The sequence below is a fragment of the Cervus elaphus genome, chromosome 4 (genome assembly GCF_910594005.1).
Source record: "Cervus elaphus chromosome 4, mCerEla1.1, whole genome shotgun sequence".
Lineage (NCBI taxonomy): Eukaryota > Metazoa > Chordata > Mammalia > Artiodactyla > Cervidae > Cervus > Cervus elaphus.
Window position 1 is genome coordinate 56,086,112 of NC_057818.1, and position 26,408 is coordinate 56,112,519.

Below are 26,408 nucleotides of genomic sequence, written 5' to 3' on the forward strand. Positions count from 1 at the left end.
GCAGGGGGCGCTCGTCGCCGGGGCGTGGCCTCGCGCAGCCCCGCCCTCCTCGCCGGCGACCGGCAGGAGGGTGCCTCGCAGCGGCGGCGCGGACATGGCTGCGCTGGTGGAGCCGCTGGGGCTGGAGCGGGGTAAGCGCGCCCCGCGGCCCTGCCCACCCGGCCCCGGGTCTGCATCCCGATCTCCCGCCCCTCCCCGGGCAAGACCCGGGCGGGTGGGCGGGCCCGGCGGGGGTGGGCGGGGCGGGGCGCCGAGAGTCCGGCCTTCGGAGGGTGTGGGAGGGTCTGTGGGCGAGCGGGCCGGGGAGGGGGCGCCCGCTGCACGCACACCTCTGCGTGTGTGTCTATGGGGATCCCGGGGACGCAGGGCGCCCGGCTGGCCGCAGTCTCTCCTCTGCCACCCGCGGCGACTCTGCGGGTGTCCGGCCAGGACGCGGCTGTTCTTCCCCGGGTCTGCGTTCGCCCTGACTTGATCTCTGGCCGCAATTTCTCCGTGTTCTCTGCGTCTTCGCGTCTCTGACTGTGTGTATCTGTGCGCCCCGCCCCCGCCCCGCAGAAGTGTCCCGGGCGGTGGAGCTCCTCGAGCGGCTCCAGCGCAGCGGGGAGCTGCCCCCGCAGAAGCTGCAAGCCCTCCAGCGAGTCCTGCAGAGCCGCTTCTGCTCTGCCATCCGGGAGGTGAGAGCACCGCTGCCCCGGGGCACGGGGCGGGCGGCCGTGGTCCTCCTCCTGGTCGCCCCAAGCCGAGGGACTACGCCTCCCAGCAGCTACCGGGGCGGCCCTCCTGGGGCGGGGGTGGTGCCCGCGCTTCAGCTCAGGGGTTCTTCGGGAGTTGTAGTTTCCGCCGCTTCGGGGTTGCGGGGCCGGGGCGGACCTTTGGGTGGGAGGGTCTGCGGGCCTGGACGCCTGTGTTGAGGAGCTGGCCTGGCGGCTCCCTGAGGCGGGGCTGCGTCCTCACCAGGTGTATGAGCAGCTCTACGACACGCTGGACATCACCGGCAGTGCTGAGATCCGGGCCCACGCCACGGCCAAGGTAGGCTCCCCCACCCCATGGTCCAGCTCAGCGTCTTCCTAAAGTCAGTCATTCCTGTTTCCTCCTTCATGATTTTTGCCATATCTATCTACCACCTTTACTAGTATTTATAATGTATTCTGATTAATCTCGCATTTGTAGCTTCAGTGTCATATAAAGGTATCTTTGAAAGTGAAAAGTGAAAGTTTTAGTCACTGAGTCCTGTTGGACTCTTTGTGACCCCACAGACTGTAGCCCACTGGGCTCCTCTGTCCGTGGAATTCTCCAAGCAATTAGCAATACAATTAGAAACTAGTATGAAATGCCTGACTAGAAGATAACTTTAAACCTTTACACGATGAAAACAGTTTGGGTTAAACACTGAAATCTTACTAACCCAGGTTAGATGCTGTTTGCTTGGTCGAGGCTTGAGACTCTGTCCAGGCCTTTGTTTCTCTCTGTAAAAAAGTGAGATTGGCAAAAAAGTGAGATTCAAGACACACACACACCAAACGGAGACTTCTCTTTGACAGTCTGAAGTGTCCAAAGTGACTTAAAATGGACATCTTGTCACTACAGAGTGATCTTGTGTTGACTTGTGTGGCAGGCGCCCCATTCTTGAGGAAAGCTCCCTGGCCGAAATCCCTCTCCCGGGCGGGGTCCTAGCCTCCACCTGAATGCGCATGCCCATTGTGGGGGGTCCTCACCTCCCAAGGCTTTCTCATTCCCAGGCCACGGTGGCTGCCTTCACAGCCAGTGAGGGCCACGCACATCCCAGGGTAGTGGAACTGCCGAAGACGGACGAGGGCCTGGGCTTCAACATCATGGGGGGCAAGGAGCAGAATTCGCCTATCTACATCTCCCGTGTCATCCCCGGGGGCGTGGCTGATCGTCACGGAGGCCTGAAGCGTGGGGACCAGCTGCTGTCAGTGAATGGTGTGGTGAGTTGGGGGCTGAGGCAGGGCTGGGGGTCATAGTCTGCCCAAGGGAGCAGAGTCCCTGTTTTTCATATTCACTGAACACACTGACCACTGCCTCTGTGTCTCACCCTGTTCTGGGCTTTGCTGCAGACCCTGAGAGTTCTTAGGGGGCTTCCCAGGTGGCTCAGTGGTAAAGAATCCCCCTGCCAATGCAGGAGACCCGGGTTTGATCCTTGGGTCAGGAAGATCCCCTGGAGAAGGAAATGGAAACATACTCCAGTATTCTTGCCTGAAGAATCCCATGGACAGAGGAGCCTGGCAGGCTACAGTCCATAGGGTTGCAAAGAGTTGGACACTGAAGCAACTTAGCATGCACACATGCTGAGAGTAACTGGCCTCTGCTGCTACCTCCAAAGACACCCTCTCGGGTGAGGGAGATAGACTCTGGTTGAAATAATCCTAAACCAAGGAGATAATGAGGAAGCACAGAGCACTGTGAGAGCCCAGATGTGGCACCAGACCACTGTAGATGAGGGATGTTTTTGGAGATTAAGGAACATTTGAGTTTGTTTGCTTGTTTTGGCTGCTCCAGATCTTGGTTGCAGCACGTGGGATCTAGTTCTCTGACCAGGGAGTGAACCTGGGCTCCCTCCATTGGGAGCACAGAGTCTTAGCCACTGGACAACCAGGGAAGCCCCCTCAAGTTGGGTTTTGAAGGATGAGTAGGAGTTGGTGGAGAAGAGTGTTAGGTTGAAGGTACTGTAGGCAGGGACTGTGGCTCTGCACTCCTGTGAGCTGAAGAGAAAGGGCTTGATTCTGATGGACTAGGACATGCAGATAATTAAAACCACTATGGTTAGAGTAGAAGGAGGCAGAGCTAGATAGGTGGTTGGGGCCAGCCTGGGAGCACTGTGAGCAGTGGAAGGATAGGCTCAGTCTGGAGGTGTAGAAAGACCCCCTTGGGGCTCTAGGGAATAAGAGACTGGAGGCTGGAACACCGAGGATGAGGTCTGAGCTGGGGCCAAGTAGTGGGGACAAAAAACAGGGCAGGAGGGATGGACTGGGGGTCATCAGGCTTCACCAGGGAAGAAGGGGATAAAGATGAGCTGTCTGAACGGCCCCTGCAGAGCGTTGAGGGTGAGCAGCATGAGAAGGCAGTGGAACTTCTGAAGGCTGCCCAGGGCTCGGTGAAGCTGGTGGTACGCTACACACCTCGGGTGCTGGAGGAGATGGAAGCCCGCTTTGAGAAGATGCGCTCAGCCCGGCGGCGCCAGCAACATCAGAGCTACTCGTGAGCCCTTTGCCACCACACCCCTGGGGCTCCTCTGCCTCCCTCATCCCCAGACTCCCAGACCAGGCCGGTAATTTCTGAGACACTGATTGCCACCCCCAGCCCTGGCTCCTTTCCCTGGGATTCTGACCCTTGACCCTGACTCTCACCCCAAACCATTCTGACTACCTTGGGGCCCCCTACTTAGCTCACTCCCACCCCAAGATGGGGAACCTGCTCTTTCCGGAATCCCTCAACCCACTTCCCTGGGCTCTTGGCTCTGGAACCCCAATCCTGGCTCTCTCCCATGCTGAGCTTGGCTCCCCTCTCTTCACCCTCCTTTTAGGTCCTTGGAGTCTCGAGGCTGAAACCACAGATCTGGACCCTCACCCCCTCCCCTGTACAGTATTTATTGTCACCAACTCCTTATTTAAAGATCTTTGACCCTCATTGAGTGTCTGTGTCTGTCCTGCATCCAGGGGTTGGAGTGTCTGGAGATGTGGGAGAGGGAGAGAAGCTGAGGTCGAGACCAGACCCTTTTCAGGGTCTGAGAGCGGAACTTGAGAGTTTTTGCCAGGTCCGAAGACAGAGGCTGGCCGGCTTCCTGGCGATAGGTCCAGGATGGAGGCTGGGACCCGGTCTGGGTCTGAGCGCGGGATCAGAGCTGAAGACAACTCCCCCCAACCCTTCCGAGATTCTGAGGGTGGAAGCCAAGCCCCCTTTCTGTGTAGCTGGTCTGACAGAGGAGTCCTAAAACGCGCCAGTCAGTGGGCGGCCTCTTTGTGGGCGGGGCGGAGCGAACCATTAGCTTAGTCCGCCGGGGGAGCCCTGCCGGCCGCGCAATAGTCTGCGCGAGAGGTGGGGGTGCCACGTGCAGTTCCCGAGGCGGGCTCAGGGGGTGCAGAGTAAGGTGCACTCGCCGACCAGGCATTCACCCCACCTTATAACCCGAGCGCGTGTCTCCGGGAGCCGCCCCCATCTTAAAAGCCATCTTTTACTCCCACCTCGCCGCCCGCCCAACCCTCCTGTCCCGTGCGGCGCGAGGGCAGGCGCGCGCCACCGCCGGAATCCGGGGTCGCGACTGGCGTTCCACGCCGCGCGCCACTCGCTCCAGGTGACATCATCCCCATGCCGGGCTCCGCCTCCCGCCCCAGCCGCCTCACCCCGCATGCCTATTGGCCGACCCGCCTTAGCCCCGCCTCCCGCTCTCCGCCCGCGCGACCCCTCCCAGGCAGCGCGGGGGCGGGGCTTAACCGCCAGCCGGCGCCGACACCACCTCCCATTGGCCACTCGGCGCCGTCTGTCAGTCTCCTGTTAAAGGGGCCACGACCGCCCCAGCGCTGGTTGCTGGGGGGAGGAGGGAGGAGGAATTTTTTGGCGGGGGAAGGTGGGATTTGGGGGGCGCTGGTGAGCACCCCTAGATCTGGCGGCTGCGGCCTCGCGGGGGGAGGCTGAACGGTGACAGGGGCAGGGGGCTATTTTAGGGGGTAAAGGGCTGTTAGACGGTGAAGGGGAGGGGGTCCCCAGCGCCCAAGCCGGAGCAAGAGACGCGGAGCCCGCGCGAGCCGCGGAGACAGGGCTCCAGAGCTACAGATCCGGGCCCCGGCCGCCGCCAGGGGCCCCGCCCGGTCCCCCCACCCCACCCCCCACGTCCCTCCTGCAGCCCAGCTCCGCCCGCAGCCGCCGCGGACCAGGTAGGTAAGAGCCCAGCCCGGCCCGCCTGGCAGCGCCCACCCCGGGGACCCCTCGCCGAGCTTCCCCCGCCTCCCCGAGAACCTGGATTCTCTTCTCCTTCCCCGAGGACCTTACAGCCCAGATTTCACAGCCCGACCCCAGAGACTCAGGCGTGTCCCTCCCGGCTCTCAGAGTCCCCAACCGAACCCTAGGATCCCAGGCGTACTGCTGCCTTGCGCCTCCTCCAGGGCCCAGGAGCCTTAATTTCCCAGGTCAGCCCCGGGAATCCCCTCTGGACCAAGATCCTCCTCCTGGGCCCAGTCCTGGGAGATCGACACCGACCAAGGCTGTGTCAGACTCCCCCAGCTAGAGCCGCCGGCCCCCCCCTCCCCCGGTCGCGTCCGCATAGTCCCCCATTCGGGGACCCAGTCAGCCCATCTCCGGTCCTTCGGCTTGTACAGCCGGCCGAGTCCCTCAGTCCAGGCCGGCTCAGCGGCCGCCCTGGACACAGGCCCGCTCTGGAGCTGTCCATGGTCACCATTCTCGGCAGCCTTGCCTCCCCCATCTCCTGCTGCCGCCGCCGGGGAGGGGGCGCCGGCGGCGCGGGGATCCCCCTCGCTGCGCCTTTGACCTGGGAATACCCAGGCCCTCCCCGACCTGGGCGCCTGGGCCTCAGGATTCCGCTGGCCAGGCTCTCGGCCCCATCCTTAGCACCCCAGTTGCGGTGACCCCAGCTACTACTTGAGGAGTCGGAGCCTGAATGTTCTTGCCTGGTCCACCTTAGGGATCTTGGCATCCAGGGATCCAGATCCTACCCGGCTCTGGGTGCCTTGTCAGCCCTCACTTCCTCTGGTTAGAGGCCCCAGCTGGTAGCCTTCACCCCCTCCAGGAAAGAATCCAGTTTCCCAGCCTTTGCCCCCTTGAGAGACCCAGTTCAAAGCTCTGTTCCCCTCCAATAAGTATACTCAGCCTCCTGGCACCCCAGCATCTGCCTCCTTAGGGATTCAGGCGCCATGATTCCTCCCTTTCAGGGGCTCAGAATGCAATTCTTAATGCAATTCTCTGGCTTCTGCCTGTCCTCCCCCTTGAAGACCTAGATGCCTTGTTCTTGATCCTGCCTCCCCTCAGCGACCCAGGAGTTCAGAACCCATCTCCTGTACTGCTCATCAAAGTCATCTACCCCTGCCCTTCCTTCCAACAAGGACTCAGGCTCCAAACTTCCATCTCCTGTCTTTTGCCTCCACAAAGATTCAGGAGTCCAGTCCCCCAACTGTGACCTCCAAAGTATCTAGCTGTTCAGCTGTTACACTTAGGAACCCAAGTTCCTACAGCCTCACCATTGCCCATCAACTCTGATGGCCTTGAAAACCCCCTGTCTCATCCCCATATCATCTCAGATTTTGGGCTTCCTGGGGTTTCCAATATTTTGCCTGAGACCCAGGTTCTTGAGATGCTTCCAGCACCCCATCATGATTTTTTCATATCGTGATGCCCCATCTTTCAAGTACATTCTCAGACTGATAAGCCGAGCATACATCCCTTGCTCCAGATGTGCTCTGTGACCTAGGTTCACTTTGTGATCTAGAATTGTCTTCCATATTTCCAACTAAACAGGCACCCTGGCAGTGCTTCGTGGAATTCTTTCTAAATCCTAGAATACTCCCAGTGAACATCTCTGTTCCTTTTTCACCCAAGGTATGTTCTAAATTCTAGGTTAGATGCTAAATTCGAGTCATGATGTTCCCCAGGTAAATTCAAATTTCTAGCCAGTGCTCCCAAGCCAAATTCTGATCCCACTTTCCTCCCCTTAGACATGTTCCTTCCTCCCCCACTTCACTTCCTCCCCCACAGATCTTAGTTCCCTGACCAGGGATCCAACCCAGGCCCCAGCAGTGAAAGTGCCTAGTCCTAACCACTGTACCGCCAAGTAATTCCTGACATATTCCAATTTTTAAGAAGCCAGTCTTTGCTTATTTTCTTTTAAAATTTCATTTTGGGTGTGTTCTAGGTTCTAGCCACATCCTTGGCATTGTTCTAGATTCTGTTCTTTTCCCAGGGGCATTCTCAGTGCTAGAATGTGTATGTGTGTGTTCCATTTATGGTCTCTAGCTTTTCTCCAAACTGCACTATCAGTTCTAGAATATGCTTCCATATTTCATTTATTTTTGGGCTGTGCTGTGAGGTATGCGGGATCTTAGTTCCCCAACCAGAGATCGAACCTACACCCCCTGCAGTGAAAGGGCAGAGTCTTGACCACTGGACCACCAGAGAAGTCCCTGCACCTCCCTATTTTATATGCCATCCAGTTCTACAGTCTTAAGTCCCCAGGATTACACTGCACGTTCATTCTTCAGGTTCTGTATTCTAAGCCCATCCATCCCCACCTTCTCTATCTTTTCCCCTAGTGTGACCTTGGCTCAGAACTTGTCCCCTGGTGGATTGTGGGCTTCTTCCATCTGCCACTTCAGCATTCTAAACATGCTCTAGGCTCTCTCTTGTTCTGGAGTCTTCAGCCTAGAAATGTCCTCATTTCTAGAACACACCACCCCCACCCCCACCTCCTTTGCCAGCTCAGTCCTTATGCCAGTAAATTCTCAATTGCCAGAATGCCTCCTTCAGCATTCTCCCCCAGGCAGTTCTAAGTTCCAGGCAAACTTCTTGTTATTTTCTAGGTTTTTTTCTTTGCTCCAGGGCATGTTCTGAATTCTAGAGCAAATATTCTGCCCTCTGAGTTCTAACATTATCTAGACACATGAAGAAACCAAGAATGTGACCTCTGCTATAGTCTGTGTTATACTTTCGTCCCTGGTAGGTTCTGAGTTCTTGTTTATGTCTTCTGACTTAGGTTTGTTAAGCACTGCATTAGGTCTGTCCTTAGATATCATCACCCTCCCCTCTATGTTTGGGGTTCTATGGTGAACCAGACACTCTTGTAAGTTATTGGATTGCTCTTGGCTGGTTCAAGGTTCTAGACCTGGGTTCCAGAATATGCCCCTCTATTTGGTCCCATGTGAGGCTCTTACCACAAGCACATTGTAAATGTGAAAGCATATATCCTTTCTGCATGCTGTACTGTGTCTTTCTAGATTCTACAGTTAACCTTGCTGAGTTTTGTTTCCTTCTCAGGGAATCTGAAGTTCGAGAGCAGCCTCCTGAAAACATCCCTAGCTGCATCTCATTAGTAGGTTCTGAGTTTTAGATACCATGCTGATTTTTTACTTAAGGCTGGCTTGCTCTCTTACAAACATTTTCTTGAATCTGACCTCTCTGTTGGGACTCAGATGTCTAGATTCCTAGATACACCTCTTCAAAGACCCAAGGGTATAGGCACCTAGTTGCCTCCTCTCCCAGGTCCTGGGGCTCTCAGTCTCTACCTCTCCTCCCTGGAGTCCAAGGTTCCAGTCCCAGGCTGTAGATATAGTCCAAATATTGGGTGGGGCTGGGAATTATCCACTCTGAGAACCGGTTATTCCTCTGTCTGAAGGGAGAGAAAGAAAGGAGAAAACAGAGTGAAAGTCCCTCCTGCTTTCGGCTGGGCCAGCCAGACCCGTCTGACCTGATGTGAGCAGGGGGAGTGTCTCAGGAGAGCTTCCTTCATCCCCGCCCACGGCTCATGCACCCAGACTCCTGGGTCCTGGGGGCCTGGATTCCGAGGGAAGAGAAATCTGAAGGCTGAGATTTCTGGGTATACAGTTGGAGACTGAAAGCCCAGACTCTTGTGCCCTGGAAGGAGAAAGATCTGGTCTCTGACTTCTGGGTCTGGGGAGGAGAAGGATGGAGGCTCAGACTCCTCTCTCTGGGGGACAGAAGGGACAGGAGAACCTAGATTCCTGTGACCTGAGGGAAGAAGTAGCTGGATCTAGGATTCCTGTGTAGTGTGAAGTGGCTAGCATGGTCCATGCCATCTTTTTTTCCTTCTGCCTGCAGTGAGTCTTTGATTCTCCTGTAACTAGATATCTAGATACCTGGGCAGTTGAAGGAGGCAGGAATTGGGCTGAAGAGCAGTTGAGGACCATCCCTGTAACATTATACAGGTGACCCCTGTAAATGACCAGTGACCTCATCCTGTGACCCCTGGTTTTGTGACCTCCTGAAGACATAGTCTCCTTCTCCTGGGCCTGAGTTTTCTCATTCATACAGTGAGGTTGAAGGGAATTCTCAGCAGGGCCAGAACAGGTAGACTGATTTTCCCACAGTGCCAGTGATGGGCGGGGCCTGAGCCCCTTGCAGGGGTGGGATATGGACTGGAGGGGAGTGCCTGTGCACTCAGTCATGTCCGACTCTGTGGGACCCAATGGATTTCCCAGGCAAGAATACTGGAGTGGGTTGCCATTCCCTTCTTCAGGGGATCTTCTCCACCCAGGGATCGAACCTGTTTCTCCTGCATTGGCAGGTGGATTCTTTACCACTGAGCCACCTGGGAAGCCCTTGGGTGGGAGGGGACGGGCTTCCAAGCTTTCCACTTTCTCTCAGGGAGTGGGTCATTCGGCCTTTGTTTCTCTTAATAGGCTGAGTCTAGATTTGCTGCCCGTTGTCAGATGAAGTCTGACCTCAGTTTCTCCAAGTGCTCTCACCTAGGTCTGCTTTCCTGAGAGCATTGGGTTTCTGTTTATCTTGCACCATGATCGGAATGGATGGGCTTCTGTTTCTGCTGTGCAGTTGCTTGGGTTGTCTAGCCTCAGTTCTCACTATGTAGTATCCCAGTGACCGTGCCTCAGTTTTGTTGCCTGCGCTTTGACGAAGCCTCTCTCGGTTCCCTGCCCCCTCCCGGTACACGCAGGCCAGCACCGCCGCCATGATGTGCGAGGTGATGCCCACCATCAGCGAGGATGGCCGGCGGGGCTCGGCGCTGGGCCCGGACGAGGCTGGCGGCGAGCTGGAGCGCCTCATGGTCACGATGCTCACCGAGCGCGAGCGCCTGCTGGAGACGCTGCGCGAAGCGCAGGATGGGCTTGCTACGGCGCAGTTGCGGCTGCGCGAGCTGGGCCACGAGAAGGACTCTTTGCAGCGCCAGCTCAGCATCGCGCTGCCCCAGGTCTGGGCGGGGCCAGGGCGGGGCCTGAGGGAGGCGGGGCCTCGGCTCGAGAGGGCAAGGGGGAGGGCGGCAGGAAGGGGCGGGACCTGACTCTTGAAAGAAGGAGGGGCTTGCCTGTGGTGGGCGGGGCCTAGGTCTCTTGAAGGGGCGGGACTTGGCCTAGAGGGGAGGGACTTACTAACCTCCCAGTCCTTTGGGATGAGGGAGATGGGGAAAGGATTGATCTGATTGTACAATTCTGCTCATCACTGGTCAGGAGTTTGCGGCTCTGACGAAGGAGCTGAACTTGTGTCGGGAACAGTTACTGGAACGGGAGGAAGAAATTGCGGAGCTGAAGGCGGAGAGGAACAATACACGGGTGAGGCGTCTTGGGGGCGGGACTTAAGCAGGGTGGGCGGAGCCTTGGGTGTTAAAGCCTGACCCATCTTTTTATACCCTGCCTTGCCTTCCTTTCTTCTTCCTGCTTCCACAACTTGGACGGGTCTCCTCTGGTCCCCTCCTTCCTTCATGTCCCCTCCCCTATCTCCAAAACTGTTCTCATTTTCTGTACCACTTCTTCCTGACCGCCCCACCCCCGACCCGTTATCCCTCTCTTCTCCGGATCTGTCTCTCTTCACACCTCTTTACTTGGCTCCACTTCTTCCCTGTGTCTGCCCCATCTGTCTGAATCCTCTTCCTGCACTCTGCCTCTCTTCCCTTGACACTTTTCCTTGGCCCGGTGCTCTATCCCTGTAGCTTCTCCTAGAACACCTGGAATGCCTGGTGTCCAGGCACGAGAGGTCACTGCGCATGACCGTGGTAAAGCGCCAGGCCCAGTCTCCGGGCGGGGTCTCTTCCGAGGTGGAGGTACTCAAGGCTCTAAAATCCCTCTTCGAGCACCACAAGGCCCTGGATGAGAAGGTATGAGAATCAGAAGAGACTGCATGTAGAACAGAAACCTGTGGTCGGCTGGGGCTGTCTTGAATGGCAGAAATTCTGGCTGTGATTGGTTGGAGATAGCCCAAGTGGGAAGAATGTTGACTGTCTTGAAATTGAAACAGACTATTGCAGACAGAGACCTGATAATGGAAAAAAGTAATGGGATAGGGTATACCAGTGGGTGAAGCTGCCTTACTAGCTGGTTGGGGCTGCACACCTATTATAAATAGAGGAATGATAATGTTGTCCTGTCAGGTCCATCCCAAGGTGTTCTGCATCAGCTATCCTCGATCGGGTCTGATCTCCATCTCACTCGGTCTTGCCCCCATCCTCAGGTCCGAGAGCGGCTGCGAATGGCGCTGGAGCGGGTGGCAGTCCTAGAGGAAGAGCTGGAGCTGAGCAATCAGGAGGTGGGGGTGTGGCCAAGAAGGAGGCGGGACTAGTGAACTACCAATGGGGTGGAGTCGATTGGGTGGGTCCTAGAACCTACTGGGGACAGGACTAGGGCACCGGACCAGTAGGATTTGGCTGTGGAGAACCGGGTTCCTAAGGTGAAATTCACTGGGCAGGACTAAGGGGAGTGGAGGACCGCTCTGTGACAGTGAGCCTAGGGTGAGAAGCAGGGCTGGGGGCGGCTAAGGGAAAGAACCGACTTCGTAGGAAATGGTTGGGTGGGGTAAGTCTGGGCACAAGGACTTAACCTTAGGGTTAAGATTAAGGGTGGCTTCCTCTCTGGTGGGTGGCTAAGGAGAGATACGAGGACACGGGGCCTAAGGGTAGACTATGAGATAAGTGTGGCCCCAGCAGGACCAGAGCCAGTGGGAAGTAAAACGGGGGTTGTAGGACCCCCTTCACCCTGATCTCTCTTTCCTGTTGCCAGACTCTGAACCTTCGAGAGCAGCTGTCTAGGCGCCGGTCGGGGCTAGAGGAGCCCGGCAAGGATGGGGATGGGCAGGTAAGAGGTGGACGTTTTTCCCTCTCCTTGCTCCTCATTGGCCCCCATCCCTGTGGTCCTACTCAGCCACGTGACTTTGTGGTGGTCCCTTTAATGTTTGGTATGATTCTCACAGACCCTAGGCCATCTGAATCCCTCAGACTCTAGCTGACCTTTGACCTCTGATTCAGGTCAGCTAGCTAAATTTGTGATCCCCATGGCCCTTAACTGATCTTTGATTCCCTCTCACCCCCGTCAGCTTTCTCTTTGCATTCTATCTCTGTGTTACCCAATTTGAGTTCTGTGCCTTCCTCCCTCACTGTCCCCATTCCAGACTCTTGCCAATGGCCTGGGTCCTGGTGGGGATTCGAACCGGCGCACGGCGGAGCTGGAGGAGGCCCTGGAGCGGCAGCGGGCAGAGGTGTGCCAGCTGCGGGAGCGCTTGGCGGTGTTGTGCCGCCAGATGAGTCAGCTGGAGGAGGAGCTGGGCACCGCCCACCGCGAGCTGGGTAAGGCCGAGGAAGCTAACGCCAAGCTCCAGCGCGACCTCAAGGAGGTGAGGCCGGAGCCCCTGCTGGGCTGCCCTCTGTCCCTCCCCCCGAAACCCTCCCTATTCCCCTGTGCCCATAGTCACAGAACTCATGAACCTGGATTCAGTCCACAATGAGTGCAGTTTCTTCTCCTCTCTGAGCCTGTTTCCTCACCTGTAAAATGGGATTTATGGCCCTTGTCAGAGAGTTGGTACATGGCACATAAATGGTAGTCACCCAGTATCTGGTTGTAGTTTTTATGTTACCATTGGGAAATTCTCTCCCACCTCTTAGTTGAACTCCATTGGCTGTATTTCACCCCATCCTGGCTGAGGCTCTTTGATCTTAACTCCCACGCTCCAGGGACTGCTGAGAAATGTAGGGCATGGATTCTTTAAAGCCCTGAATGAGAAAGAAGAGAGAGCACTTTTGTTTTCATCATCCACTGGGGCTTTTACCTCGGATTTGAAGTGTGGATGGCCCGAGGGCTTATTAGGAAGTGTGGTCCCACCACACCGGCTTCTAGGCAGGAGCCCATTCCCCATGAGACCCTGGAACACCTTCTCTGGTTTTATAAACCTGTGCTACCTTGGGAGGTCTTGGGGGATGTTGCCTCCCAGATGGAAGGGACTTTTGTTCTCTGTGAGACCCTAGGGCATTTGCTCTGTGATTCTAAATCCGAGTTGTGTCAGAAGTTGCTGAAAAATGTAAAACTTGGGTTTTTGAGTGGGCCAAGAAGAGTGGAGACTTTCCATCCCCTGGGCCTTAGGTCATCCATATGATAAGCCAATACTGTCCCAAAAGTTTATGGGAGGTGCTGTACCGCCATTTTATCTGTCAGGTGGCAGAGGGCAGGCAATGTAACGTTGGCTATTCTCAGGAGCTCTTGGCAGGTGTGGTTCCATCTTTCTGATGCCCAGATGGCAAGGGACTTCATTTCCCAGTGTACCCTGGGGTGCCTGAATTGAGGTTCTAAGCCTAGGCAACCCACAGGACCTTCTGGGAGCTGTAGTCCACGCGGTCCTTTGTCACCTCTGCAGGCGCTGGCACAGCGGGAGGATATGGAGGAACGGATCACAACGCTAGAGAAGCGCTATTTGAGTGCCCAGCGTGAGGCCACCTCTCTGCACGACGCCAACGACAAGTTGGAAAACGAGTTGGCCAGCAAGGAGTCACTGTACCGACAGGTGGGGGCACAGCCGGGGAGGGGCGATAGGGGCGAGGCTGTGGCCCATATGACCAAGCTCCTCCTTTCCCTTTGTCTGTGTCCCCCAGAGTGAAGAGAAGAGCCGTCAGCTGGCCGAGTGGCTGGACGATGCCAAGCAGAAGCTGCAGCAGACGCTGCAGAAGGCAGAGACCTTGCCAGAAATTGAGGCCCAGCTGGCCCAGCGCGTGGCGGCTCTCAATAAAGTGAGGGCGGCCTGGGGTGGGGCCTTGAGTCTCTGGGGCGAAGGGGAGGAGCTTAGAGAAGGCGGGGCCTGGAGTCTGGAAGGGGTGAAGACCAACAGCCTGAATTCAGATGGAAAGGGCAGGGCCTGGGATCTAGAAAGGGATGTGACTTAGAATGGGGGAAGGGCCTAGAGGTTTGGTGGGAGGTGGTCTCTGCTAAGTCGCTTCAGTTGTGTCCGACTCAGCAACACTATGGACTGTAGCGCCCGCCAGGTTCCTCTGTCCAAGGGATTCTCCAGGCAAGAATACTGGAGTGGATTGCCATTTCCTCCTCCGGAGGATCTAACCGACTCAGGGGTGTTTTCTAGTTTGGACTAAAAGGATGGGTGGGACCTGAACTGAGAAGGGGGCAGAGCTTATAGAAGAGGGCAGGTCTTGAGACTCAAGTGCAAGGTTTGGAGTTTTGTGGGGGAGGAGCCTGGAGCTCCAGGGGCGGGGCCTGGAAGCCAGCCATAGAGGAGGTGGGGCCTGGGGCTTGACTGGGTCCTAGTGGGACAGTCAGATGCCATGGGTTCCAACTTCTAGGCTGAGGAACGTCATGGGAATTTTGAGGAGCGGCTTCGGCAGCTGGAGGCCCAGTTGGAGGAGAAGAACCAGGAGCTGCAGCGGGTGAGGGGGCTTTGAGGCTTGGGGGATGAGCCTTAGATGAGGGGGTGGGCTGAAGGGGATGGGAGCTGGGAGCAGGGGCAGTGCTCAGGGCTCAGCACCTGTGCCCTGCTCTCCTCTGGGCAGGCCCGGCAGCGGGAGAAGATGAATGATGACCACAACAAGCGGCTGTCTGAGACAGTGGACAAGTTGCTGAGCGAGTCCAACGAACGACTGCAGCTTCACCTCAAGGAGCGCATGGGGGCACTGGAGGAGAAGGTGTGCCCCAATCTAGGACTCCCATAAACTGGAATCGTGGGGCCCCAGGCCTTTCCCCAAACCATTATATTAGATCTCCCCAAATCTAGGCATCCCGAATTCGAATCTGACAGACTGCTGTATTGCTAGGACCAGCACTATTTCACCCAAGCACCCTAGGGCTGAATTCTGGGGCACCTATACCCCGAATTCTTGGCGTTTCCCCAAGCCTGTAACCCTATGGACCCTCAAACTCTGAATCCACTGAAATTACACAGGATGCTGAATTCTGGGCTCCCAGGGACTCCCCCCTCCTCAGCAGCATCTTCACTCCACAACCCTCTTCCCCTCCAGCTCACCATTCCAGCTCACCCATTACCCTTGGGGGTTCCCTCAGGCCTGGAGACTGCACTGGAGACTGCTTCCAGGGTCAGGCCCCTCACTGCACCCCTGTTCCCCTACAGAACTCACTAAGCGAGGAGATTGCCAACATGAAGAAGCTTCAGGATGAGCTGCTGCTCAACAAGGTAGGGAGGAGCCTGGGGGGTGAGGGCCAGAGAAACAGAGCAGGCGTTGCTGGGGTTGGAATCAGCCTGGCTGGGAGGGGCTGATCTCAGAAGGGGGCAGATTCTGACCTGGCCTCTCCAACCTCCTCCCCTAGGAGCAGCTCCTGGCTGAGATGGAGCGGATGCAGATGGAGATTGACCAGCTTCGGGGGAGGCCACCGTCGTCCTACTCCAGGTGACAGTAACTTTCCTGTGCCCACGGGGCCCCCTTGGCCAAGCACATCCCTTCTGCTTCCCAAGTCTCTCCATCCCCCTCCCTGTCCGCCTGAGACTTCCACCGGCCCCTCTTATTTTTGACCGCTGACTTCATGATCTCTGGCCCCAGACCCTTTTTTCCTGACTTTTCACACAAGATCCTTCTTCCAGTCCTCTGACCCCAAGCCCTTCCACATGACCACTAACCTCTATTTCCTCTTCCTGACCCCTTGGTCTCCACCCTCTCCGTGCCCACAGATCTCTCCCTGGCAGTGCCCTGGAGCTCCGTTACTCTCAGGCACCCACCTTACCTTCTGGCGCCCACCTGGACCCCTATGGGGCTGGCAGTGGCCGAGCAAGCAAGAGGGGCCGCTGGTCAGGGGTCAAGGATGAGCCCTCTAAGGTCAGCAGCCACTTCTGGGGCCTGGGCTGAGCAGGGCCTGGGAGGGCAGTAGTAGGAGGTGGTGCCCAGTATGCAGGGCTCTGGGCGGGGACTAGTTGAGAAGTAAGGTTTCCTGGACCCACACTGTCTTCTCTTCTTCCATCATCCCCACTTGCCTTGATGTCTCCTCATGTGGATGTCCTGCTGCCTGGTGAGAACTTTAAAGGAATGATGGGCTGGGAAGAGGGTTTTTGGGGAGATGACATGCAAGGTGTAGAATCCTAGAATGGATGGGACTAAGTGAAGAAAAGAAGTGGGCTGGGTCAAAGGAAACAGTGGACTCAGGGAAGGTTGTGGGGGGTGTCAGGGGTGATCAAAAAATGGGACCCACCAAGAAAGAAAGGTGGGCTTGGGAAACTGTGGGGACTGGATCATAGGGTGAGGGCAGTTAGTATCAGTGGATGTGGGCAGGGTCATAGAGGGTGGGAAAGGTCAGAAGCAGTGAGGGAAGACCCAGCATCTACCTTTGGCCCCTGTCCACCTGTCATCCTTCTGTCTCCACACAGAGGCAGGAGTGGGAGAGGTCTGCCCCTGCAGGGTCAATGCCACCTCCATTCCCTGGCGAGCTGGATGGCTCAGATGAAGAGGAGGCCGAGGGGATGTTTGGAGCTGAGTTGCTGTCCCCCAGCGGGCAGGCTGATGTTCAGACACTGGCCATCATGCTTCAGGAGCAGCTGGAGGCCATCAACAAAGAGATCAAGTGAGCACTGGCCCAGTTCTCTCTCGTCCTACCTGAGCTAAGTCCACAGCCCCTCTAGCTCTTGAGACTGATCTGAATACCTAAGCCCAACTCCTCTCCTAACCATCCTCAAGGAGTTCTCCCAGCCCAACACTATTCAGGAATCCCTGAGGAAATACCCGGAAGTCTCCTATGTGCTATTTATACATTATATACCCCCCCCCCAAACAGTACTCACAATTTCCCCAAATACCCAAGACTGCATCCTCAGATACCAAAAATCAAAATCCAATCCAATCCATCGAGAGTCCATTATATCACGGCTTTCATGACTTCAAGCAACCATTACCCAGAGACTCCTGGTACCCTAAGCATCTCAACATGAGGTCCCCAATCCTAAACACCTTAAGAACCTCGACTCTAGATAGCAAGAATTTCTACCTGATAAAACAAAAATCCTCAGTTTATTAAGACTCCCCCATCACATAAAGTCTACTTGGATTCCCCAGCAATTCTTAGCAATTCTCTGATAACACACTTTGCATGGGCCCCAGCAAACACATCAACCTGACCACCATCTTCCATTCCAACTTGTTCTGACTGGAGATATTGACTTTCACCAAATGTCTCTATGACCTTCCCAGATCCCAGATTGACTTCAGAGTCCCTGATCTCACCTTTCTCTTATTATAAGCTTGCACTTTCTGTCCTCCTTAGAACTTGACCTCTTGCCCAGGGTCATCCATTTATGATTTTCCAGAGCTGCCTGGTCATCATCAGGGTCATCCTGAAGCACACTCTGGTCATCCTGTCATCCCTAATCTTTCCACGACCTCCCGAGCCTAGCATGGTCCCTTGACTCCCTTTGAACCTGTGAAGCCATCAGGGATCCACCAAGATCTCATTGTGCCTTCCCCAGAATTACTTTTGCTCCACCAAGCCTTCCTGGTCCATTGGGATCCCCAGACTCCCCCTTTAGGACGTGCAATGCAGCACGTGGGATCTTAGTTCCCCAACCAGGGATTGAACCTGCATCCTCTGCATTGGAAGAATGGAGTCTTAACTTCTGGATCACCAGGGAAGTCCCCCCAGGCTCCCTCTCCTATTGCCTGCCTCCGTCCTCTCATCCCATCTCCCCATTTGCCTCCTCAGGTTAATCCAAGAGGAGAAGGAGACAACAGAACAAAGGGCAGAAGAGCTGGAGAGCCGGGTGTCAGGCTCTGGCCTGGACTCATTGGGCCGCTACCGCAGTAGCTGCTCACTGCCCCCCTCCCTCACCACCTCTACCCTCGCCAGCCCCTCCCCTCCCAGCTCTGGCCACTCAACACCTCGTCTGGCACCCCCTAGCCCTGCCCGTGAGGGCACCGACAAAGCTGTGAGTATTCTTAAGTCTCCTCAGCTTGGTGGTGGTGGTGGTGGTGGTGGGAGGTCATAAACAGGGCTCCCTAACAAACAGCAACAATAATCATCACACCAATGATAGCAATCTTAGCTTCCGCTAAAAGCTCAACTCAAAGGGCAAAGGAGGACTTCCCTGGTCGTCCAGTGGTTGGGAATTCGCCTGCCAGTGCAGGGGACATGGATTCGATCCCTTCTCCAGGAAGATTTCACATGCTGGGGGGAGGCTAAGCCTGTGCACCACAACTATTGAGCCTGTGCTCTAGAGCCCATGCGCCACAACAAGAGAAACCACTGCAATGAGAAGCTCATGCACGGCAACTAAAGAGTAGCCTGTGCTCTCTGCAATTAGAGAAAGCATAGGCACAGCAATGGAGACCCAGTGCAGCTAAAAATAAATAATTTTTAAAATGTAAAAAAGGGGGGGCAAAGGGGAGGCTGAGTCACTGGATTCCTGAACCCTAACTTGTACTTTAGTCAGATCTGTTCTACTTTTACCTACTTTAGGCATGAAATTTCTGCATAGGATTTTTATTTATTTTTTGGCCATGTCATGCAGCTTGCTGGATTTTAGTTCTCCAACCAGACCCTGGGCTCCAGTAATGAGAGCACCAAGTCTTAACCACTTAACCACTGACCACAGAATATATGTATATATTCTGTGACTAAATATACATTTGAGAAATACCATGATAGCCTAGAATTGACCTTAGAGGCAGACACAAGAGCTATAACCCTGTTTTATTGCCTTAAACTCAGCTTTCCTATTTTCAGAACTTGTAACTCATTAGATTTCCTTGAGACTGAGCAGATCCCACTCCTGACACCAGAAGCTAAGATAGTAGAAATATGGGCTCATCAAGCTCCAGAGGGACTGCAGTTATTGCCTTTATATTTCTGCAGTTCACTCCCACTTAATCTATCCTATCTTTAGAAGTGATAGTCCAAATCAGGGGTATCCTAGACACCTGGTATACCTCCCAATTAATGAGGAGCCCCCAATATGATCCCTCCAACTCAGTGTAGCAACTCTGCCTCTCTTACAGAACCATGTCCCTAAGGAGGAAGCTGTGGCTCCCCGAGGGGAGGGGCCGGCAATCCCAGGAGACACCCCACCTCCCACTCCTCGCTCTGCCCGCCTTGAGAGAATGACGCAAGCCTTGGCACTGCAGGCAGGATCCCTGGAGGACGGAGGGCCATCACGGGGAAGGTCAGTAAGAATAAGGGACGAGACAGGGAGGGACTTGCTTGGGAGGAGGAGATGGGACTGAACAAAGATTAGAGATGGGATCTACCTTCACTCTGTCCTGCTCACCCAGTGAGGGCACCCCAGATTCCCTGCACAAAGCTCCCAAGAAGAAGAGCATCAAGTCATCCATAGGCCGTCTCTTTGGCAAGAAGGAGAAGGGGAGAATGGGACCACCAGGTCGGGACAGCTCTTCTCTGGGTGAGTCCCGGTTTCCTCTCCCTTTCTTTATTCCTTCCTTCCTCCTTCTTTACATATTCACTTGACATACAACCCTGTCCCCAATCATTTGGTAATGCATTTTGAGCACTGGAACCTTGGCAGAAGTTGAGGGGAGGAGAAGGGGCAAGAAGGGCACTCTGAGGCCTGCCTGAGTGACTGTTGGACAAATGAATTCTTTATTTCATTTACTTGGTTTTTTTTAAAATAGAGTGGAGCTTGCTTGTCTGACTTGTGAAATCCAAGTTAGTCAAATTTTCAGAAATTTTATGAGCTGCTTTGACATCACATTTTGTGGCCTGAAATTGGTGGAATTATTTACACCATGGAAATTGGCAAATGCTACCAATCAGGAAATACCTCTTCTTCCCCAGGAAGCCAGTTGTTAAGTATTTAGCAGCATACCCCTGCCACCTTACCAAGGCCAGTCCAGTGAATCAGCTCTATGTGGGGGATTTCTCCAATTCTTTGCATAGGAGGTGACATTGGTTCCTGTGTGGTTTTATCACTCCCTCTGTGTGGCCTCATTTACTAATCCCTCTGGGCCTCTGCTTTCCTGGCATCCTTCTCAACCCCCCAGCATCAAAGATTCTGCCTCCCCTCTGAGGCTCTCCAAATTTTGGCCCCTCCCTGCCTCCAGCTGGAACACCCTCAGACGAGACACTGGCCACTGACCCTCTGGGGCTAGCCAAGCTGACGGGCCCAGGAGAGAAGGATCGAAGGAACAAGAGGAAGTGAGTGTGGGTGTGTGATGTGTGTGCAGGGGAGGGTTGGTCATAAGTAAGAAAATTCTGGGAAGGGGTGTTCAAGATCCTGAACTTGTTTGGAAATTTGGGAACTCCTAGAGGGTTGTTTTTGTTTTCCCCCTCCTCTTTTCATTTGTGTGTGTGTACATGTGTGTTAGGGGAGGGGGATTACAAAGAGTCACGTGTTTCTGTTTTTAACCTTCTGCCATGTATTCTACATTCATAAAAGTTGTTTTTGTGGAGGCGGGGGGAGCAGTTGGTGAAGGGAGCCATCTGAGAGGGCTAGGTGTCTCTACCCCTGAGACTTCCTGCCATGGCCCTCTCTCTTCAGGCATGAACTTCTGGAAGAGGCCTGCCGTCAGGGCCTGCCTTTTGCTGCTTGGGATGGGCCCACTGTGGTCTCCTGGCTAGAGGTACTGGGGTCCAGAAATGTCCTGACTCTTCATCCCCAATCCCTCTGAGAACCCCATGGCCAGGGCTGGCTGACCCTGTGCCATCCTCCTTGCCCAGAGGTGTCCGGGGAAGGGAGTTGGGGGAGTGAGGCCCTGGGAGGGGTCAGGTTTCTTGTGGACCTTCCTGTTGCTTTTTTTTTTCCTTCTCCCCTCACCCCTCACCACGCCCATCTTGGTCCTACTGTCTCTTTCTTTGTGTCTTCCCATGCCTCTGTCTCTGGGATTCTTTCTCTATTTTTCTACCTCTCTCCTCATCTCTGTGTTTTTGTCATTCCCCGGATTTCTTCCCATGTTCTCTCCCAATGTGTTTTGCTTCTTTCTCTCTGCCTCTCTGCCTCTCATCTCTGTCTCTCCCCATCTCTCTCTTTCCCCTCTGACTCTGGGCTCACCCGCCTGACTGTCCTCCTTCATCTCTTTGTGTCTCCCTCTGACTCTTGATCTCTTTGCTTCACTCCTGTCTTTCTATTTCTCCCCACTTGCCTTTCCCCACCTCTCTGTCTCCCTCTCCCCCTTTCTTTCTGTCCTTCTCCCATTTCTCCTGTGATATATCTCCGCTTCTCTGTCTCATACCACCCCCCCCCCACTTTCTCCCTCTGGTCCAGCTATGGGTAGGCATGCCTGCGTGGTATGTGGCCGCCTGCCGGGCCAATGTCAAGAGTGGTGCCATCATGGCCAACTTGTCAGACACGGAGATCCAGCGTGAGATCGGCATCAGCAACCCACTACACCGGCTCAAGCTGCGCCTTGCCATCCAGGAGATGGTTTCACTCACCTCACCCTCTGCTCCTGCCTCCTCTCGCACCGTGAGTGTCCAGGGCCAATGCCAGCCCCTGCTGTAGGCCCCGTCTACCGTCCTCAGAGTAGCCAATCCTGAGTCCGCTCATTCTAGCTCTGTCTTGTCAGATACACCCTGCTCTGCACAGTCTCTCACCTGGATTATCTCTGAGGGTGGGACACCCTTCAGGTCTCCCTGCCTCCCCTCTACTTCCAACCCTCAGTCTGTCTTACACTCCGCAGCAGAAGGATCCTATCCCGGAGAAAAACCCAAATTCATATGGTTCTCTACAAGTCCCAAGATGAGGGGCCCCTTCCCCAGCTCCTTTTCTACTCTGCTCCTTGACACTTGCTGCTCCCTTTTCTTGGAGCACCCGTCCTTCTTTTTTACCTCCAAGGCTGGCTCCAACTCATCCCTGAGGTCTCAGCTCAAATGTCACCACCTCCAAGAGGCCTCCCTAACTCAACAGCTAACTAGTCACCGGTTCTATCATACACGAACACCTATATTTTTTTTCACCCCATGGCATTTACTGCCTTCTAACATTTTATCATTTTGTTCCATACATAAAATTATGTGTTCCCATGGCTAATTCGGCTCCTCCAGGAGCACGACTGTCTTCCACTCCCCTGTCCAGAAGCTTTCTCCCAACCTCCGTAACACCTCTCGCCCCTCAGTCCACAGGAAACGTGTGGATGACACACGAGGAGATGGAGTCCCTGACCGCGACGACCAAGCCTGTGAGTGCCCCCTGCCGGTGGCCTTGGGGGTGGCACTAACTTTCCCTGGGCAGGGGCCGGGTGGCGGGTGAGTCTGTGGCTGGCTGTCCGTCCGTTTGTCCCTCCCGCCCTCCTCCGCCTGCCCCTTAACCCACCCCTTCTCTCCCCTCTTCCCACTAACTGGTCAGGAGACCAAGGAGATCAGCTGGGAGCAGGTAGGGGGCGCGGGGCGGGTCGTGGGCGCATGAACAGGCTGTGCACGCTGCATGGACGCCCCTCCTTCTCCGAGCCCCGCCCCGCCCCTCGCCGGAGCATTCCATCCTCACCGCGGGGGGGCGCTGCGCGGAGCGCTGCTCTGGGCTGTCACTGTGGCTTGGTGGGGTCGGTGTAGAAGCCCGACTGTTCCATTGTCAGTGGTGCACGGGTCATCCCATTATGGTTGGTTGCGCGGGCTCCAGAGGCTGTTTCATTGCTGTAACTAGAGGGAAACGCTGAGCGGCTCTTTGCCCTACGGCAGAGGGAAGTGGGGCTGTTCCACTGTACTGGGGCAAAAGGGAGAGCATTTGGGGCGGGGTGGGGGGCTGGGCAGGGTACATCAGGCTGAGAAGTTGGGTAGAAGGAGGTACATTTTATTCTCAAGAGAGCAAGAGGTATGAACTCACCTGAGGTAGAGGAGCTATGTTGGGTCTTTGTTTCCAAGAGCCCAAGGTATGGATTGTTTCCTCATGCTGGGAGGAGTGAAGGACTTGGGGTGGATCCAGAATATTGTCCTGGGCCAGATGTGGCATCGGGCTAGTAGTTTTGGGACAGCGCAAGAGTGGTAGATGAAACCGTTGTCCTTTGTTGGGGAGGTAGCTATGCTGGAAGAATCTGTTGTGCGGAATTGGAGGAGTAGTGATATTGGACTGATCCATTGTTCTGAGTTGGGACGATGCTAGACTAGTACTTTTTTTTTTTTTTTTGGACTAGTACTTCTTAAATGTACTGTTCAGATCACCTGAGGCTCTTGTGAGAATGAGGATTTCCATTCAGTAGCCTAGGGTCTGAGATTCCGCAATTTCAGCAAGTTCTCAAGTGATAATGGTGCTTTGAGTAGACAAGGGTCTGTGAGGTCATTATGAAAGAGAGGGAAACAGTTTTGGATTGCCCGTTGTCCTGAGCAGAGACTGGCCATTGTCCTGCTATGGGATAGAGAAAGAACAACCTTGGATTTGGGAGAGAGGGGTTGGACTGTACCCTTTCATACACACATGGGAAGGGGTCAGAAGGCCTGACTGCTCCCCCACCTGCCCATGGCCCCAGATCCTGGCATATGGCGACATGAACCACGAATGGGTGGGGAACGACTGGCTGCCCAGCCTGGGGCTGCCCCAATACCGCAGCTACTTCATGGAGTCGTTGGTGGATGCCCGAATGTTAGATCATCTTAACAAGAAGGAGCTCCGGGGCCAGCTCAAGATGGTGGACAGCTTTCACAGGTGAGGTTGCCTGGCTAGTGGCAACAGTCCAAGTGGGGGAGGCCCCCACTTCTAGAGAGTCTTTGGCAAATAGGACCAGTTATGTGGAATTCATCTTGGACTATCTTTGGTCCTTTAGCCTGGATTGTTAGGAAATCCAGACTCCTGTGCCCCTTCCACTCATTAAGATGGCCCACTAGGAATTGTCCAAGTCCTGAGACAGCTTGGCTAGTTGACCCCATACCCCTTACAGGTTGGCTAACAGGAACTGCTTTTTAAAAAATATCCCGGCTCCTGGGAAGGTCAGCAATCAATAGAACAGATCCAGTGGAGCAATTCCCCAGCCTCTCCCAGAAAACCACAAGCAACAGGGAAAACAGTCACTGGGGTTGTGGGGGCTCTTCTGTGACTCCGCTCTCTGCTACTCAGGGTGAGTCTGCATTATGGGATCATGTGCCTGAAACGGCTCAACTATGACCGGAAGGACTTGGAGCGGAGGCGGGAAGAGAGTCAGACCCAGATCCGAGGTGAGTAGAAAAGTATGAGTCCACCTGGGAGCCATGTGGAGGGGTTTGGGACAGGGTTGGAGGAGGCATAAACAGGGAAGGGAAGGGAGGCCAGGAGAGCCGGGGTGGAGATAGGAAGAGGAAATGGGGTTGGAGATATGGGATAAATGAGAAGGGCCAGGCCCCAGGAAGGGTGCAACTGAGGGTCCCTTCCATCCCCAGATGTGATGGTGTGGTCCAATGAGCGGGTCATGGGTTGGGTGTCCGGGCTGGGCCTGAAGGAATTCGCCACGAACCTCACGGAGAGCGGGGTGCACGGGGCACTGCTCGCCCTGGACGAGACCTTCGACTACTCCGACCTGGCCTTGCTTCTGCAGATCCCCACGCAGAATGCGCAGGTGAGCTGCCGCCGGGCCCGGGGCACACTGGGCATCCCCATCTTGCAGACTGCATGCTGCAGCCTCTCTCCCACCTCTTCCCTGCAGGCCCGGCAGCTCTTGGAGAAGGAATTCAGCAACCTCATTTCCTTGGGCACAGACAGGCGGCTGGATGAGGTGGGCGCAGCAGCAGCAAGCATAGGGTACTCCACACTCCCAGCGGCCCCTCTAGGCTCGCAGCTGAAGGGGTGGGGCTTGACTTGGCCAGGGAGTCGCGGTTGGAGGCGGTGCCAGGGAAGGGGCGGGGCTAAAGGAGCGAAGGGAGCGGGAGAGGGGTGGGGTCAAAAGGAGGAGCGAAGTCGGAACGCGGCCCTAGTCCCTCACTAGCTGGCTGCACCCCTATACCTAGGACAGTGCCAAGTCCTTCAGCCGCTCCCCATCTTGGCGGAAGATGTTCCGAGAGAAGGACCTCCGAGGCGTAACCCCCGACTCAGCTGAGATGTTGCCCCCCAACTTTCGTTCGGCCGCAGCAGGGGCTCTAGGCTCGCCGGGGCTCCCTCTCCGCAAGCTGCAGCCGGAAGGTGGGCGGATCCCAAATGGGACAGCCTCTGCTCCCCTCCCCTTCTTAGATGTCGGGGGAGGGACCATCTCCACATTCCAGCAGCCTCCCCGGGTTCTGAGATGGTCTAGTCCCTTTTTCCCCACCCACGACAAATGGACCGCTCCAACAAGCCAACTCCCTCCTCAGGGTGTGGAATGGATTAATCCCCATACCCCGTTTTCCAGGGTGGGAAATGAACTCGTCCAGTGTCACCTGGGGCATTTTGAAGGAATCTGAGGCTTTGAGAAAGGATTGGAAACTGGCCTGGAGGGAGTCAGGCGGTCGTTGGCTTCTCGGGAGGGGGAATCCAAGGGAGGACGCTTGGGTGGAGGAGGAACTGGGCGGGTGTGTGTGTGTGCGCGCCCGCTTTACTGAACCAATGCTCACTAGGCGGGTGTGTGTGCGCTTTACTGAACCAGTGGTCACTGGGCGGATGTGTGTGTGTGTGTGTGTGTGTGTGCGCGCGCGCGCGGGCTTTTGCGCTTTGCTGAACCAATGCTCATTCTCCCTCCAGGCCAGACTTCTGGGAGTTCCCGGGCAGATGGCGTTTCTGTCCGGACCTATTCCTGCTAGTGTAGGCTTCCAGGTGAGGACCGTACTGGGCGATCTTGGGGATCGGGGCGGCACAGTGGATCTTCACGCCTGGCGTCAATGCAGGTGACCTCACTCGGACGGAAGAACCCTTCAGAGGCTGGGCTGTTTCCCCTCCTGCCCACAGTATGGTCTCGCCGGGGAGAGTTTACTGGGGAGCTCGCGCCGCGGACTGGACCATCTGTACAGACGAACGGGGGATGCTGGTCCCCGCCTCACAAATGGACTGGGCCTGGACCAAACCACATGCACTGGACTGAGAGGGGGGAAGAAGAGGGCAGGAAGAAATCCCGCCCCAAACTTCCGCCTCGCTTTCCTCTACTTTGTAATTTATTGATCAGTTTCCGATGGGAGATGGGTGCCCTTCCCCCGCGGGAAGGGGGCGGGGCTTCCCTCCCGGGCCGCATGCGGGGAGAGGCTGACCCCTCCTCTTTCTTCTCAGTTGCGGGGCCCAAGTCCTCCTTCTTCGTCCGAAAGGAGGGGAGGGAGGACTCGCTGCTAAAAGCCTCGCCCCTTGTGCCACTCAGCCCCGCCCCGCCGCGTCCCGTCGCCGGTGCCTGGGGTCAGCTGCGGGCGGGGTTCCCTCTCTCTCCCCAGTGTCTCGTGTCCCCGAGGCCCCTCCGCCCCCCGTGCTGTGGCCGTGTCCGTGCCCCGGTGGTACGGGGTGCAGAACTGCGCTCCCCGTTCCGCTCCGGCTCCGGGGTTTGCATGGGAGAACCCTCTTTCCACGATGCCACTGGGCGACGTGGCGTGGGGGGAGGAAGGACGGTGGGGGAGCCCTCGCCCCCGACTCTTGGTCGGCCTCCCTGCCCCAGGCGTCACTCAGTGATCACGGGTAAAGAGAACTGTTTCAAAAAG

General features: G+C 55.7%; 3 protein-coding genes across 14 annotated transcripts; 2 read left to right on the forward strand and 1 right to left on the reverse strand.

The window, feature by feature from the left end:
* The first annotated feature begins 22 nt into the window (after nucleotides 1-22).
* On the forward strand, nucleotides 23-3,648 carry LIN7B (lin-7 homolog B, crumbs cell polarity complex component). Of its 5 annotated transcripts, none has more exons than XR_006340627.1 (6): nucleotides 23-131; nucleotides 556-674; nucleotides 937-1,029; nucleotides 1,740-1,949; nucleotides 3,056-3,289; nucleotides 3,545-3,648. XR_006340627.1 is itself a non-coding variant. In XM_043899766.1 (6 exons), exons 1-6 carry the CDS (start codon nucleotides 95-97, stop codon nucleotides 3,564-3,566), a joined length of 645 nt encoding a protein of 214 aa, XP_043755701.1. In that variant the 5' UTR covers nucleotides 23-94; the 3' UTR covers nucleotides 3,567-3,648. The 5 variants fall into 5 exon arrangements, 2 of the variants coding, with proteins under 2 accessions (XP_043755701.1, XP_043755702.1); XR_006340628.1 differs by having other exon boundaries at nucleotides 3,056-3,285; XR_006340629.1 differs by having other exon boundaries at nucleotides 958-1,029.
* A 90-nt stretch (nucleotides 3,649-3,738) lies between these two features.
* On the reverse strand, nucleotides 3,739-4,328 carry C4H19orf73 (chromosome 4 C19orf73 homolog). Its single transcript, XM_043900613.1, is given in 4 exon segments — nucleotides 3,739-3,879; nucleotides 3,881-4,096; nucleotides 4,098-4,177; nucleotides 4,220-4,328. Coding segments are annotated over 4 exon segments (546 nt in total).
* Nucleotides 4,329-4,562: 234 nt separating this feature from the next.
* On the forward strand, nucleotides 4,563-26,407 carry PPFIA3 (PTPRF interacting protein alpha 3). Of its 8 annotated transcripts, none has more exons than XM_043899771.1 (30): nucleotides 4,563-4,892; nucleotides 9,653-9,907; nucleotides 10,164-10,265; nucleotides 10,643-10,807; nucleotides 11,161-11,235; nucleotides 11,706-11,780; nucleotides 12,094-12,315; nucleotides 13,330-13,476; nucleotides 13,565-13,699; nucleotides 14,264-14,347; nucleotides 14,471-14,602; nucleotides 15,046-15,108; nucleotides 15,243-15,322; nucleotides 15,601-15,745; nucleotides 16,291-16,484; nucleotides 17,616-17,838; nucleotides 18,908-19,071; nucleotides 19,181-19,308; nucleotides 19,967-20,060; nucleotides 20,404-20,485; nucleotides 21,127-21,327; nucleotides 21,977-22,039; nucleotides 22,207-22,233; nucleotides 23,321-23,496; nucleotides 23,905-24,002; nucleotides 24,204-24,379; nucleotides 24,467-24,535; nucleotides 24,768-24,939; nucleotides 25,474-25,545; nucleotides 25,678-26,407. In XM_043899771.1, the coding sequence occupies exons 2-29, from the start codon at nucleotides 9,668-9,670 to the stop codon at nucleotides 25,530-25,532; spliced, it is 3,591 nt and encodes a 1,196-aa protein (XP_043755706.1). In that variant the 5' UTR covers nucleotides 4,563-4,892; nucleotides 9,653-9,667; the 3' UTR covers nucleotides 25,533-25,545; nucleotides 25,678-26,407. The 8 variants fall into 8 exon arrangements, with proteins under 8 accessions (XP_043755706.1, XP_043755705.1, XP_043755708.1 ...); XM_043899770.1 differs by having other exon boundaries at nucleotides 4,564-4,892; nucleotides 25,617-26,407; XM_043899773.1 differs by having other exon boundaries at nucleotides 4,564-4,892; nucleotides 16,297-16,484; nucleotides 25,617-26,407.
* The last annotated feature ends 1 nt before the right edge of the window (nucleotide 26,408 follows it).

Bases quoted from the DNA above. Each gene is read 5' to 3' on its own strand.
- LIN7B (XM_043899766.1), top strand. From the start codon at position 95: ATGGCTGCGCTGGTGGAGCCGCTGGGGCTGGAGCGGG. The intron at 1,030-1,739 runs GTAGGCTCCCCC...TCTCATTCCCAG, and splicing joins GGGCCCACGCCACGGCCAAG to GCCACGGTGGCTGCCTTCAC. The intron at 1,950-3,055 runs GTGAGTTGGGGG...CGGCCCCTGCAG, and splicing joins TGCTGTCAGTGAATGGTGTG to AGCGTTGAGGGTGAGCAGCA.
- PPFIA3 (XM_043899771.1), top strand. From the start codon at position 9,668: ATGATGTGCGAGGTGATGCCCACCATCAGCGAGGATGGCCGGCGGGGC. The intron at 13,477-13,564 runs GTGGGGGCACAG...TGTGTCCCCCAG, and splicing joins AGGAGTCACTGTACCGACAG to AGTGAAGAGAAGAGCCGTCA. The intron at 22,040-22,206 runs GTGAGTGCCCCC...CTAACTGGTCAG, and splicing joins TGACCGCGACGACCAAGCCT to GAGACCAAGGAGATCAGCTG.